The following is a 14,705-nucleotide window of genomic DNA, read 5'->3' as shown; positions in this document are numbered from 1 at the left end:
GGAGTTACCATCATTTTAAATAACAAAAACGCTTCTATCTGTTAATTATATAGCTGACCACATAATTCTTTTCTCTTAATTCCCGAGTCATAATTCCTTTCAGTGGAGTTTGCTGCCACTCAAGGGGCCCCGGCTCTCCCCGCTGATGTGGATTAGCCAGATGCCAAGAAAAGAAAAAGTTTAACATCTTCATTGGTATTCCAAAATACCACTTCAAAAATGAAGGTAATGTCTAATCTGGTATGACATAATATGACTCTTGCAATTACACACAGGCACACTCATATACATTTTGATATTTATTAACAAAAATGATCCAAAAAAGGGCTGGATCTAAATTACAACAATAAGGACTAAAGTAAAAGTTTGAAGCTGTATTATTATTCCCAGGGCAGTGTAACCAGTCTAGAAAGCTGTTTTATCTCCTAAAACAGGACTTAAATCACACCATTTAAGTGTTAGATTTCAAGATAAATTCTTTTGCTTCTCTGTTAAAGTAAAATATGGTGGATGTCTTTGTTTTTACCTGCACACCTGCTTGAGACATAGATGGATCAGGGTGGGGGGTGTGTGTGTGAGAGGAGTTAAACAGAAAGGTTAAAAAAGAAAAAGTAGGACGTGAAAGTTAGTGAGGAAAAAGGGTCACAAACTGTCCAAGTCTCATTCACTAAAGTAATCTTCCAGTCCCTCCATATCCACTTCCACGGAGGCACTGAGAGAGGCCAGAGCAGAGGGTGCATCCTTGGTCTTCTGGACACTTGGTTTGGGCTGTGGAGTTTCTGGTTGGATGAGTTCCTTCTTGATGTCTTTACCACCAGTTAGAATCCTTTGGCTCTCAACAAAGAATTGATTAGGATGATTCAAAGAAAAGCCGCAATCATCCACCTGCACAGGGAAGTGAATGTATATCACATTAACACATAGCTTAAGTATAGATAAAAGGGCTTTAAAAACTGTCCCAGACCTCATTCAAAATCTATTTAATATCTGAAACATGGATCCTAGCAGTTCTCATTCATAACACTCGTCTCATTCAAAGGAAGCTTCAACAACCACCTTCACATGAATGACTCCTGCACTGATATTTCCAGCCCAACCCTGCACTTAGCTCAGTTTCCTAGCCCTCTAGTTCCATTGCCAATTCCTCCTCAACAACCTGGTTGGCTGAAAGGCAGTTCCAAGCAAAATGCCTGACACGCCGTCAGTCAATAAATATTCGTTGTTAAAAAAGAAAGAAGGATCTTTAAACATTTCAGAATCACAGGGAACGAATATAAACACCGACACTGTTTTGACTGGTCCCTGATACCACGCAGGTGTGAGAGCTCACTTACTAAGTCTAGCATAGGTAACCGCATTTAGTATGATACCAACTGAAAAAGCAACCCAATTTAATGTGAGTTTCTTCATTCCAATCTTGGCCTTTCCCTGTTCTTTGTCTAGAAATTCCTTTCTTTCCCTAATTTTCATTGTGGCTTAATGCAAATATGATCAGGTTCATTGTTTCATGCTATTTCTTTTCTCAAATACTATCACTCAACTTGAAATTAAATTTTAAATATCACTTCAAATTACTCTATGCCTAATTAAATCCTACTCAATAAGCCTTTAAGGGTATCAATAATACTTTTTTTATTTGAAGATTTAGTGAGCACTACTTTTTATACATTTACATTTTGATTCTACAAAAATATATTCCTTAATAGTAGCTAACAATTATCTAATGCCTAACATCATGTGCCGGACATTAGTCTAAGGGGCATAAACACACACACTCATTTGCACACACTTATCTACCCAGTTAAATTGAGGATAGTTTATCAATATTTTCCCATTTTTTCAGATGAGGCATCTGTGAAAGGGATGGATTGAGTAACCTGCCCAGTGTCATACACTCACAGGGCTGGAGACGGGATATGAATCAGCAGTATCCATACTCATAACCAGTACGCGCAGCTGCCTTGTTCTTGTGTATTCATTTCTCAAAATTTGTAAACCTTTACTAACACGGTGCTTTATGTTGGGGTGTGGCATAGGGCAAGAGAACACAGCGAAGTCTCTCCTGAGTGTGAACCTCACCGCGAGGCTCTTTCTTCACATCCAACCCCCGCGTCAGACTGAGTGATCACCTGGAACACAGCCTAATTCCAGTCCCTGCCCTCCCTGCCTTCTGCAGTTGGAGTTGACAACCCAAAGAAAACTATTTTGCTTGAGTTAGTATTTTGTTGGTTTTTGTTATTGTTGTTAGGAGGGTATTTTCACTTCTTATTTTTTATAAACTGAGAAATCATTACACTTCTTTTGTTCATCTCTTATATTTATCAACCTTTTTATGTCTCACACTTTGTACTAAAGTGATTTGCATAAAGTAGATACCTAATAAAGGTATGCTGGGCCCAAAACTAACCAGTGCATGCCAGTCATACATTTAACATATTAATTGAAGACTCCATATGTCTAAGGCCATGTTATGAGCTAGCAGTTTTTCAGCATACAAGAATGTATTTGACTAAAACTAACTCTAAAGAAATTTCCAGCCTAGTAAGTCATATATCTAAAAACCGCTATTAAGAATGAAGAAGTGATAGGGGTCACAGATAAAGGCCTATTGTACTCCACATTAGAGAGAAATTCTGGCTGTGGAGATCAAGGAAAGCTTTGCGAAGGAAGTGGTATATTAGTTGAGTCTGGAAAGATGGAGAGTGAAAAGCTGATAATGAGGTCAAGGGCAATGAAAACAGCAGGACCACATGAGCAAGGTATTAAAGAGGCGATGTCCCAGGAAAGGAAGTAGTTCAGATGGCCTGGTGTGAAAGGCACAGAAAGGGAAGTTGATAGAAAATGAGGCTGGAAAGACAGGCTGGAGCCAGACCTTGGAGAGCCTTGAAAACCAGGCTTAATCGTCTAGACCTAATTCTGTAGGCAACAGGGAGTCATTAAAAATCCTTAAGAAGGGACGTGATGTGATTAGAGCTAGGTATAATCTTATGGTAGATTAAAATTGATTAGCAGGGGGTTAAAGGACTTGCTGTCATGGTCCAGAATGAACCCTCTTAACATGTGGTCCAATAAATAGAAACAAGGTGTTTTCTGGTAACACTTCAGTATCCCAGGATTCTCAGATTCTCTTTAGTCAATTGTTGATACATGCCGGGCCAATAATTTTACTGTAACTCCACTGTATAGCAGATTGATAGTATACAGAATGATTTAAGTTATTATCCAGATCACTAAGTACAAATTTTTATCTGCTACTTTGCTGCTTCATTTCAAAATTGTCCTGAATGTTTTATGCTACATCTATGATTTTTATTAATAGTGAAGTAATCGGTAAACTTATTAGATTCATTTTTATAGAATTCATTAAAAACTGGGACATTGAATGAAAAGTTTGCATTTTAGAAAATGTTGCATGAAAGTAAGTCTATTGCCTGGCACACTTCAATCAGAAGGCTTTATGTTTTATAAAGAGAACATTATACTGGAAAGAACTTGGGGCTCCTGTAAGTAGAACTTCCTCCATGTACAGACAAGGAAACTGGAGCCTAAGAGATTACATCGTTTATGCAAAGGTTTTGTCTGAAAGTAAAATTCAGGTCTTTTGACTACAGCACTTAGTTGCTCAAAAATTTCTTTTAAGAGGTTTTACACAGAGTCAAATAAATGTATAATCTTATCATAAACATGATTTCTAGACCTAAACTTGGCTACAAAGATTATAAAAGACATAGTGGTGTTATCTCATGCAAAAATAATCTAGCACCATGGTGCTATAATTATATATTGGTGATTTTTGTACATTTTGCTTTAAGTTGTTAGTTTTTCAATGAATCCAGAGAATACGAACGACCCTCTGGATTCAACTGAATATTAGACATCAGTGTGGACAAAAAAATAATGTAATCTTTATAAGCCTAGGTTTCCTCATCAATGAAGTGCAGATAGTAACAGTAGTTATATGATAGGGTTGCTATGGGGAGAACTCAAGAAAAATGAATATAAAAATAAAGAATTGTTGGTTCTATGTAGTGTATGTGTGTGTGTGTGTGTGTGTGTGTGTGTGACAGAGACAGAGAAAGGGACAGATAGAAGGATGAGAAGCATCAAGTCTTCGTTGCAACACCTTAGTTGTTCCTTAATTGCACTCTCATGTGTGCGTTGACCAGGGGGCTACAGCAGACCGAGTGACCCATCGCTCAAGCCAGCGACCTTGGATTCAAGCTGGTGAGCTTTGCTCAAACAAGATGAGTCCATGCTCAAGCTGGGGACCTTGGGGTTTCAAACCTGGGTCCTCTGAGTCCCAGTTCGATGCTCTATCCACTGTGCCACCGCCTGGTCAGGTGGTTCCATGTATTCTTTATTTTTTTATCATTATTTTTTTTATTAAATGAAAGGTAGGGAGACAGAGAGACAAGACTCCTGCATGCGCCCTGACAGGGATCCACCTGGAAAGCCCTCTATGGGGCACTGCTCTGCCCATCAAAGGCAGTTTGGTCTGTTGCTCAGCAACTGAGCTATTTCAGTGCCTGAGAAAAGGCCATGGTGACATCCTCAGTGCCTAGGGTCAATTTGCTCAAATGAGTCATGGCAGTGAGAGAGGGAATGGGAGGTGGAAGGGGAGAGAAGGGGGGGAGAGAGAGAGAGAGGAAGAGAGAGAGAGAGAGAAAGTAGGGGGAAGAAGGGTAGAGAAGCAGATGGTTGCTTTCCTGTGTGCCCTGACTGAGAATCAAACCTCGGACTCCCACACACCAGGGCCTACATTCTACTCCTGAGCCAACAGGCCAGGGCTGGCTCTATGTACTCTAAATTAAATGTTTATAAAGACTCAAAAATGCAAGTCACTCAAAAAAAAAGGGGGGGGGCTGAATTCCCAAAAGATAGTAAAAAAAGATTATGTTGCTTTGCATATATCTTTAAGTTTCTTTTCCATTTTGTTTTGCTTTAAGTCACAGAACCTACTGACAACATTGAGGACTTACTATATATGGTTGCTATTCAATTTCCTTTCATGCTGCTCAGAAAAATAAACTTAGGGTTTTGGGGGTGGAAGGGGAGGAGCATAAACCAAACAGAATGAAAATAAAACAACAACAAAAGATTCAGTTTGTTTCCTTCTGGATTTGGAAATAGAATCTTCAAAATTCTGCCTGCTGTTGAGTCCTCTGTTTCTTTCATTGCCTTTTTTCTTGTTTGGCTGCTACTGGTGACAAGTTTTTCTTTATGGTTGATGACTTATTACTGTTTTGTACATTTTATTAAGTATTAGGAGAGGGAAATTCTTTAATGCATTTTCATTCTGCCATTTTAGCTGGGAATTATCCCAGAATTATAAAGGATTTGAAACAAGATCTGTATAGTTGGAGTCTGGAAAAGGAGGTATGGGGGAGGACTCTGTAGGCTGCATTATAAATCTTCAATTTCGTCTGAAAAGCCATTTGAAGGTTTTTAAAAAGCAGGTTACTGAAATGATCAGATACCTCTACTTCAAGATCACACTAGCAGCTGAGTGGAGGAGAAAGCACTGGCATGAGGCATGTGCTGTAGATGCTGGGAAATGAGGTAGGAAGCTACTGTGGTGATCCAAGTGAGCGATTATGGTGGCTCCTAGCCCAGAGTTCTCACTGATATTCACAACAATGACCCTGAGTTATTAAAAAGCTTAACTATATATCTTGTTTCAAATTGCAGGAAAATGTGTGATAAATTTAACATGGTGTCTGTAGAACAGTGATCTTCCACCTTTTGATCTCATGGCACACATAAACTAATTACTAAAATTTTGTGGCACACCAAACCATATTTTTAGCCAGTCTGAGAAAAAAAAAAGTAATTTTGATTCATTCACACTGGATGGCTATTGTTGCATTGACTGTTGTCATTTTTTATTTGACAATCTAAGCAGGGATCCCCAAACTTTTTACACAGGGGGCCAGTTCACTGTCCCTCAGACCGTTGGAGGGCTGCCACATACATTGCTCCTCTCACTGACCACCAATGAAATAGGTGCCCCTTCTGGAAGTGCGGTGGGGGGCCAGATAAATGGCCTCAGAGGGCCACATGCGGCCCGCGGGCCGTAGTTTGGGGATGCCTGAAGGGAAAGAGGTCAGTGCGCCTGACTAAATAGTTTAAGTATTTCATGTTTTAAAAATTCTTACGTTATACTAGTTGAAAATCACTGCTTTAGAGATTTATATGGTTGGAAAAAGAATTATGCTCAGCTGTTTGGGAAATAGGTATCCAGAATGACTCACCGCCCAAAGAGGTCTTTTTCTAAAGAGATCATTTTCTCTTACAGTTCAGATTAATCTACACAAGGCCTAGTGTTGTCGTTTTCATATGGAGTATGCAGAAAGAAAAAAATAGATTCCAGCATAAAACACTGCTCCCTACAAATACTGAAAACAGTTTCAAGCCAGCTTTCTGACTTCTCCTGAGTGACTCTCGCTCAAGCATGTGCTTGGAATCAACACATTTTGCACAAAATAACCTTCACACAAACACAGTCTCATATTTCTACCACAACAAGTGTAGAGTCTGGAGAAACGTAAGCAGTATTTTACCTATGGGATGTTTGGGTTTTAATCAAGAGGTTTTGCAATGACAGTTTATAATGAGGCAGCTGGAATTACCAAAAAAGCCATATGGAACTATCACAGTGCTGCTGTAAATGGTATCAATTAACTACTTTATATTCAGAACTTTCATTAAAGTGAGTGTGAATATAGAGGCCTCAGGAAAGTAAGCACAGGGTTTCTTTTGTGTGTGGGGGGGTGTAAGGGGCAGGCAGAATAGCAGAACACTAGCAATAAAAATTCTGTTTTTAAATTAAATTAGAAAATTAATAAGTGGAGATACAACTAAAAATCTATAATGAGATATCCAGCAAACACAAATAGCCTTTTTATTTCACTGATTTGTATGCGGTTTAAGTTAGACTATTTCTGTATGTGGGAGAATTTAGATGCGTGTCTTTTCAATGTCTTTATTAATCTAAGGCAGGGTTTTAAAAATTGACAATAGTGGTACTCTTGTAGGAATAATCAATAGGACAGATCCTACAAAAGCAGTTGAGAACTAAAAAAATCCTTACCGTTTAATGCATACGTCACAAACTCAATGTTTAAGTCTAACTTTCATCTTATTAAAAAGGAAAGAGCTTGACTAACAAGACCTCAATTTGTGAGAGTTCTGAGGCCTCTAAATTAAAAGGGTCCACAAATAATTAAGAACATAAGCAAAATTAGAATTCTCAGGTTGAGCAAGCAAATGAAGAAAATCAGTCTTCAAGGGAAAGAGTGATATAAAACCGGTGCTGAAAATATCAAATATATGTGGCTTATCTGGTGAGATTCCTATTCTGATAAAACTAATGAAAATCTGTTGTTTACTATTTTATTCATATTCACGCCTTTTACATTACGTAAAAATATTAATAATTTTTAATTTTTCTATTACAGTTGACTCTCAAAATTGTATGAGTTTAACTTCCGAAGTGATTATCCAGATAAGTCCAATACACACTCGACACTATACACAGTTATTACGATATTATTGACTTTATTCCCTGTGTTGTACTTGAGTTCCCCATGGCTGTTTTGTAACTGCCAATCTGTACTTCTTAATTCCTTCCCCTCCTTCACCCTCCCAATCAACCTGCCTCCCATCTGGCAACCATCAACTTGTTCTCTGCATCTATGAGTCTGTTCCTCTTTTGTTTTTTAGATTCCACATATGAGTGAAATCATGTGGTATTTGTCTCTGTCTGATTTATTTCACTTAGTATAATATACCTGGCTAGGTCCATGTATTGGTTGTAAGTGGTAACATTTCATTCTCCTTATGGCTGAGCAATATTCCATGGTATAGATGTATCACCTCTTCTTTATCCATTCATCTGCTGTTCAACACTAAGTTGCTTCCATGTTTGGGCTATTGTAAATAATGCTGATACCTTTTCAAACTGCTGTTTTGGCTTTTTCAAGTAAATACCCAGAAGTGGAATTGTTGGGGCATATGGTAGTTCTATTTACAATTTTTTGAGAAACCTCCATACTTATTTCCACAGTGGTTGCGCCAATTTACATCACACCAACAGTGCACATTCACCACACCCTCACCAACACCTGTTGCAGATTTACTGATACCAATCTGACAGGTGTGAGGTGGTATCTCATTGTGGTTTTAATTTGTATTTCCCTGATGATTACTGACATGAAACATCTTTTCTTATGTCTGTTGGCCATCTGTATATCCTCTTTGAGAAATGTCTGTTCAGGTCTTCTGCCCATTTTTTAAATGGATGTTTTTTGTACTAAGTTGAATGAATTCCTTATATATTTTGGCTGTATCATTGGTGAATATCAACTCCTATTCAGTATGTCTTTTTATTTTGGTGGTGGTTTCCTTCACTGTGTAACATCTTTTCAGTTTGATATAGTCCCATTAGGTTATTTTTTTTTCTTTTGTTTCCCTTGCCCAAGAAGAAATATCCAAAGAAGTAATGCTAAGAACAATGATGAAGAGTTTACTATGTTTTCTTCTAGGAGTTTTATGATTTCAGGTCTTACATGTTTAATCCATTTTGAGTTTATAATTGTATATGGCAGTGGTTCTCAAACTTTTTGAAGTCGGAGCACATTTAAAATCCTACAAATAATTGTAGGTGCACTATATACAAATTTCTGAGAAATATGTTATAATAATTAAGTCAAATATTAAAGAAAAAAAAATAAAGTCCAAGCATGCTTTTATGGTACTTAAATGAAATAATACAACAAAATTAAATTTATTCTGACATTAATAAACATTTTTATGTTATATTTGTTAAGTTATGCTTTTTAGAATTTGTAAAAAAGAGGGGTTAAAAAATAAAAAAATGACAAAAAGTTATCTTTTTATATATATAGATACATACTTAATAAGATTTAGTAAATTCAGCAGGTGCCAGCATGAATGTGTTAAGTTTTTTCATTCTTGTGTTTATGAGAAACATGAGCCTGATGTGTCCTAGCAATTTCTTCAATGTTTGGGCATATATTTGAAAGGCAAACTCTCATTTCCTCATCAATACATTGAAGAATTCCTCTCTTTTTACTCTTAATTGTGTTGAGTGCAGAAACCCCCCACCATATATACATCTTAACTTTACACCAAACAAAAGATAGAAGAAACTTGCCTCCAGTCCTTCCAGGGAACATGTGGGGTAGTGTAAACAATCCAGCACCACAGCTTAACAGCCTTTTGCAACCTAATCAAGCAAGTGAGATGGGGATTTGGGCAGACTGTCAGCTCACAGCCAATTCCCTACACCTCGGTCCCCCAAAAATCTAAACTCCAAAAACCCTGTTGGTGTTTTGGTCCCCAACAGGCACATATTTCTCTGGAATACCACAGGATGCACCTGGAAATCTTCTAGGGTGCACCAGTGTACCCTGGCACACACTTTGAGAACCACTGCTATATGGTATAAAAAAGTAGTCTAGTTTAATATTTTTGCATGTCTCTTGTCCAGTTTTCCTAACTCCATTGATTTAAAGAGATTGTTTTACCCATTATATATTCTTGCCTTTGTCATAGATTAATTGGCCATATAGGCATGGGTTTATTTCTGGGCTCTCTATTGTTTCATTGATCTAACTTTCTGTTTTTATGCCAGTACCATGATGTTTTGATTTCTGTCATCTTGTAGTCTAGTTTGATATCAATGTGATACCTCCAGCTTTGTTTTTCTTTCTCAAGATTAGTATGGCTATTTGGCATCTTTTGTGGTTCTATATAAATTTTAGGATTATTTGTTCTAGTTCTATGAAAATGCTGTATGGTATTCTGATAGGGATTGCATTGAATATATAGATTGCTTTGGGCAGTACAGACATTTCAACAATGTTAATTCTTCCTATCCATTACCATAGTATATCCTTTCATTTATTTGTATCTTTTTCAATTTCTTTCTTAAATATCTTAATATTTTCTGAGTATAGGTCTTTTACCTCCTTGGTTAAATTTATTCCTAGATATTTTATTCTTTTTGATGCAACTGTAAATGGGATTTTGTTAAGTTCTTTCTGATAGTTCATTGTTGGTGTAAAAAATGCAATCAATTTCTGAATATTAATTTTGTATCTTGCTATTTTACTGAATTTATTAGTTCTAAGTTTTGGGAGTGTTTTTGGTGAAATCCTTAGTGTTCTCTCTATATACTATCACATCATCTGCAAATAATAGTTTTGCTGCTTCCTTTCCAATTTGCGTGCCTTTTATTTCTTCTTTTTATTTGACTGCTGTTGCCAGGACTTCCAGTACTATGTTGAATAAAAGTCATAAAAATGGACATCCCCATTTTATTCTTGATCTTAAAGAAGAGGTTTTCAGGCCTAGTCAGGTAGCTTAGTTGATTAGAGTGTCATCCTGATATGTAAAAGTTGCAGTTTTGATCCCAGGTCAGGGCACATATAAGAATCAACCAATGAATGTATAAATAAGTGGAACAATAAATCTATGTTTCTCTCTCTCCAAAATCAATTAAAAAAAGGAAAAAGCTTTCATTTTTCCCTGTTGAATGTTCTGTTAGCTGTGGGTCTGTCATATATGGCCTTTATTATGTTGAGATGTGCTCCCTCTATCTCTACTTTGCCAAGAGGTTTTATCATAAATGGAGGATTTTGTCAAATGTTTTCTCTGCATCAACTGATACATGATTTTTATCCTTCATTTTGTTTATATGTTGTGCCACATTAATTGATTTGTAAATATTTAACCATCCTCCCATCCCAGGAATAAATCTCACTTGATCATGGTGTATGATGTTGTTAATGTACAGCTGAATTTGGTTTGCTAATATTTTGTTGAGAAATTTTGTATCTGTGTTCATCAGTGATACTGACCTATAACTTTTTTTTTGTAGTGTCTTTCTCTGGTTTTGTTATCAGGGTACTGATGGTCTCATAAAAATCAGTAATATTCCATTGTATATACGTACCACATCTTTTTTATCCAGTCCTCTATAGAGGGACTCTGGTTGTTTCCATGTCTTGGCTACTGTGATGAACGTGGGGTTGCGTATGTCTTTGTGTACAAGTGTTTGAGTATTTGGGGTAGATAACCAGTAAAGGGATCGCTAGGTCACATGGTAACTCTAGTCTTAATTTTTTGAGGAACTGCCATACTGTCTTCCATGTGGCTGTACCAGTTTACTTTCCCACCAGCAGTGGATGAGGGTTCCTTTTTCTCCACAGCTTCTCCAGCACTTGTTATTACCTGTCCTGTTGATAACATCCAATCTAACAAGTGTGAGGTGGTAACTCATTGTGTTTTTTATCTGCATTTCTCTAATAGCTAGTGAAGACAAATATCTTTTTATGTATGTATTTGTTATGTATGTATATGTCTTCATGAGAAAAGTGTCTGCTCAGGTCCTCTCCCCATTTTTTAATTGGATTGTTTGTTTGTTGTTGAGCTTTGTGAGTTCTTTATATATTTTGGATATCAACCCCTTTCCAGAGCCTGGCCAGGTAGCTGATGATTATGAATATCATCTCCCATTTGGTTAGCTAGTTAGCTTTTGTTTTGTTGTCAGTTTCTTTTGCTATGCAGGAGCTTTTTAGTTTAATATATTCCCATGCATTTATTTTTGCCTTTACTTCCCTTGCCTTTGGGGTCAAATTCATAAGATGTTCTCTATGGACAAGATCCATAAGTTTAGTACCTAGGTTTTCTTCTATGTAATTTATTGTTTTAGATCCTATATTTAGGTCTTTGATCCATTTTGAATTAATTTTTGGGTAAATAATAATCATATTTTAAACATTTAGGTATAACAGAATGAGAACTAGACCCACAACAGACCGAAGCTCTAGCTCCAAATCTCCCACTACCCAGGTTCGGTAGCTCGGGCAAGTCACAAAGGACTGCTAGGCCTGTTTTGTTTTAATATAAGCTATGAAGGTTGGATCATGAATCCAGAAATGAAAAACTAATAAGCACAACAGTAGTTCTTACAAATCTGGTACCAGATATTGTAGAAAAGCACAGTCATGGTCAGGCTCATAAGTTCTAATTGAGTTATTCAAACACCTGATGCAAATCCCAAGTTCCATCCCCTATAAGCAGTATAATAAAATACAGGTTGCCTAGCTTCTCTAAGCTCTACTCATAAATGCTGATAAGAACAGTACTTGGCTATAATACTATAGTGTGGATCAAAAGAACTAATGTATCCAGACTACACTGTGCTATGTCTGGCATGCAGTAAGAGTTCTAGAGATGTTGGTTGATAACATCATTGTTGTTGTTGTTACTTTCATCATTAGTGATATTATAGGATATATTTTCCTATAAAATACTTCATCCAAAAAATTCTGCAGGCCTGGCTGGTTGGTTCAGTGGTAGACCATTGGCCAGCTGTGTGGATGTCCTGGGTTCAATTCCCGGTCAGGGTACATAGGAGAAGCACTCATCTGTTTCTCCACCCTTCCCCCTCTCCTTTTTCTCTCTCTCTCTCTCTGTCTCTCTCTTCTCCTCCCACAGCCATAGCTCAGCTGGAGCAAGTTGGCTCCAGGCATTGAGGATGGCTCCACTGCCTTGCCTCAGGAACTAAAATAAAATAGCTCAGTTGCCAAGCAATGGAGCAATGGCCCCAGATAGGTAGACCATTGCCCCTTAGAAGGCTTGCCAGGTGGATCCCAGTCAGGGTGCATGTGTGAACTTGTCTTTCTGCCTCCCTGCTTCTCATTTAAGAAATAAATTAATTAATTAAGAATAAAAATTCTGCAGTTATATAACCGCAGTAGAAAAATTTCATGAGAACTAAATTTAAAAACTTAAAAATGATTATAAAACAGTATAACATGGTAGGCAATAATGAATTTAATAAATACATCTTTTGGAGAGGGTGATAAATCCCTTTGTATCCTGAACACCACCAACTCCAAAAAATGCTTGTATGTACTAGTAGAAGAAATGTTTCAAGAGGTGCATGGACCTCCGAGTTCATTCTTGGATGTCCATCCTAGGTTAGGAAGCCATGATCAGGGTCCGTGGTTCCAGAATGAATGTCAGAGGGCTGAATTTGACCTGCAGATGTGTTGTCAACCTGTACAGGGTGTTAAAACTTGTCAATGTGAATGCCTCTTAAAGGTACTAATTCTTTAGTGAACCACAGTTCCCATTATACTCTCTGGTATTAATCTCAGAAAGCTTCACATTTTGGGGTTATTTGCCTGACCTCTAATAGGCCTCAGAGTTTGTGACCCTTGTCTTACACTTTTCAGAACCTTCTATAGCAGGGCTTTTTGCACTGAGGAGGTTGGCACGAGAGAAACCAAACACATTTCCCTGACTCGCTTGCAGGTAGGAGTCCACCACGTAACCTAGGCTCTGCATATAGAGAAATACAAGACTTGGGGAGCAGATCAGATAAACATGAGGTGGCAACAAGTAAAAGGATCAGATTTTCTGCATGGAAGATGGTCAAAGCCATCTTCTGGGAAACCATGGCCCAAAGTTCTAGATCTACCCCAGAGATGGGCTGAGGCCTATGTGTCAAATCTGGCCCAGTATCTGCCATAAAATAAAGTTCTACTGAAACACAGCCATGACTGTTCATTTCCGTACTCTCTGTGGCTGCTTCTGTACTATAACGGCAGAGCTGAGCAACTGTGACAGAGACCACAGGGACTGTAAAGCCTCAAATTTTTACAAGGTGGCACTCTGCAGAAAAACTTGACCAACCCTTGGTCTCGTCCCTAAACATTGAGTGGTAGGTGACAACGGTATTCAAGTAAGCTTTTCTCATGATATAGCTTCTCCTAGTAATGATACTCCTGGTTCTGGAGCATCTAAGCTTAATTCTCAGGCCCTTCTATAAACTGTATAAGCTAACTAGTACTGTGTAATAAATTCCTTTCTGCCAGAAATAGCTGCAGTGTCTTCTATTGCTGTAACGAAAAACCCTAAGGAAACACAGAGTAACAGAAGACAAAAGAATTAGGCTATAAATTTAACATTTTACTTACATTATGTGTCATCTCAAAGTACTTCTGGCAGGCTACCTGGTAATGTGACCCTTTTACTAAATCCAAAATCTAAAATGAATGGAAAAAAGAGAAAAAAGAATTAGAAATTAAGTTTCTTCTAAACCACTGTAGCTCATGGTTGTTGGCCATCTTCATTCCAGACAGGAAGTGCAGTAACTCATGTAGCAGGTTGTACTTCTGTAGCCTGGACACTGATGATTTTGACATTATACAGTACTGTTTAGGTCAGCATTAAACTACAGACGACAAGAGATAGTAAGTGATCTTTCTGACCTACTAACTGTGAATTTCAGTAAGTTTACCTAACAACAAGATGAAAAAAGATCCTAGTATTATGACTTTGACAGTTACTGTCAGAACATCATATTGCAACATCTCTTCTGTAATTGTAGATATAAATCTGGTCATCTAAATGGTTGGTGCATGAAGCAATCAAGTATACTCTTTAGATTTTTACTTTCCACATTACCAGTTTATACAGATACAGTATAAAATACAGCTGTGTGCCCATCAGGAAAATGTAATGGAAACCCTTCGGATGAATATCTATGGAGAGGGGATGCTTTTACCTTCAATCAGATTTGTCCTTTTTGGAAACGAAGTTATTTCTAGTAAAGCTCAGCAGAATATAAGAGTGAATAGTGTATTCTGGACACCTATTAGAAACATCAC

The 14,705-nt window shown here is 37.5% G+C and overlaps 1 protein-coding gene across 2 annotated transcripts in view; it reads right to left on the bottom strand.

Moving 5' to 3' along the window:
• Positions 1-286: 286 nt before the first annotated feature.
• Positions 287-14,705, bottom strand: part of PRIM2 (DNA primase subunit 2) — a 320,146-nt gene continuing 305,727 nt past the window's right edge. For both annotated transcript variants that reach the window (XM_066252987.1, XM_066252980.1), the window contains exons 13-14: positions 14,013-14,081; positions 287-885 (exon numbers count right to left, since the gene is read on the bottom strand). In XM_066252987.1, the coding sequence (XP_066109084.1) occupies positions 661-885; positions 14,013-14,081 (294 nt within the window). In that variant the 3' untranslated portion in view covers positions 287-660. The remainder of the gene's footprint in view (positions 886-14,012; positions 14,082-14,705) is intronic.

The sequence above is a fragment of the Saccopteryx bilineata genome, chromosome 1 (assembly GCF_036850765.1).
Source record: "Saccopteryx bilineata isolate mSacBil1 chromosome 1, mSacBil1_pri_phased_curated, whole genome shotgun sequence".
Lineage (NCBI taxonomy): Eukaryota > Metazoa > Chordata > Mammalia > Chiroptera > Emballonuridae > Saccopteryx > Saccopteryx bilineata.
The sequence above is the reverse complement of the archived record's forward strand: the minus strand, read 5'-3'. Positions and strand labels throughout refer to the sequence as shown.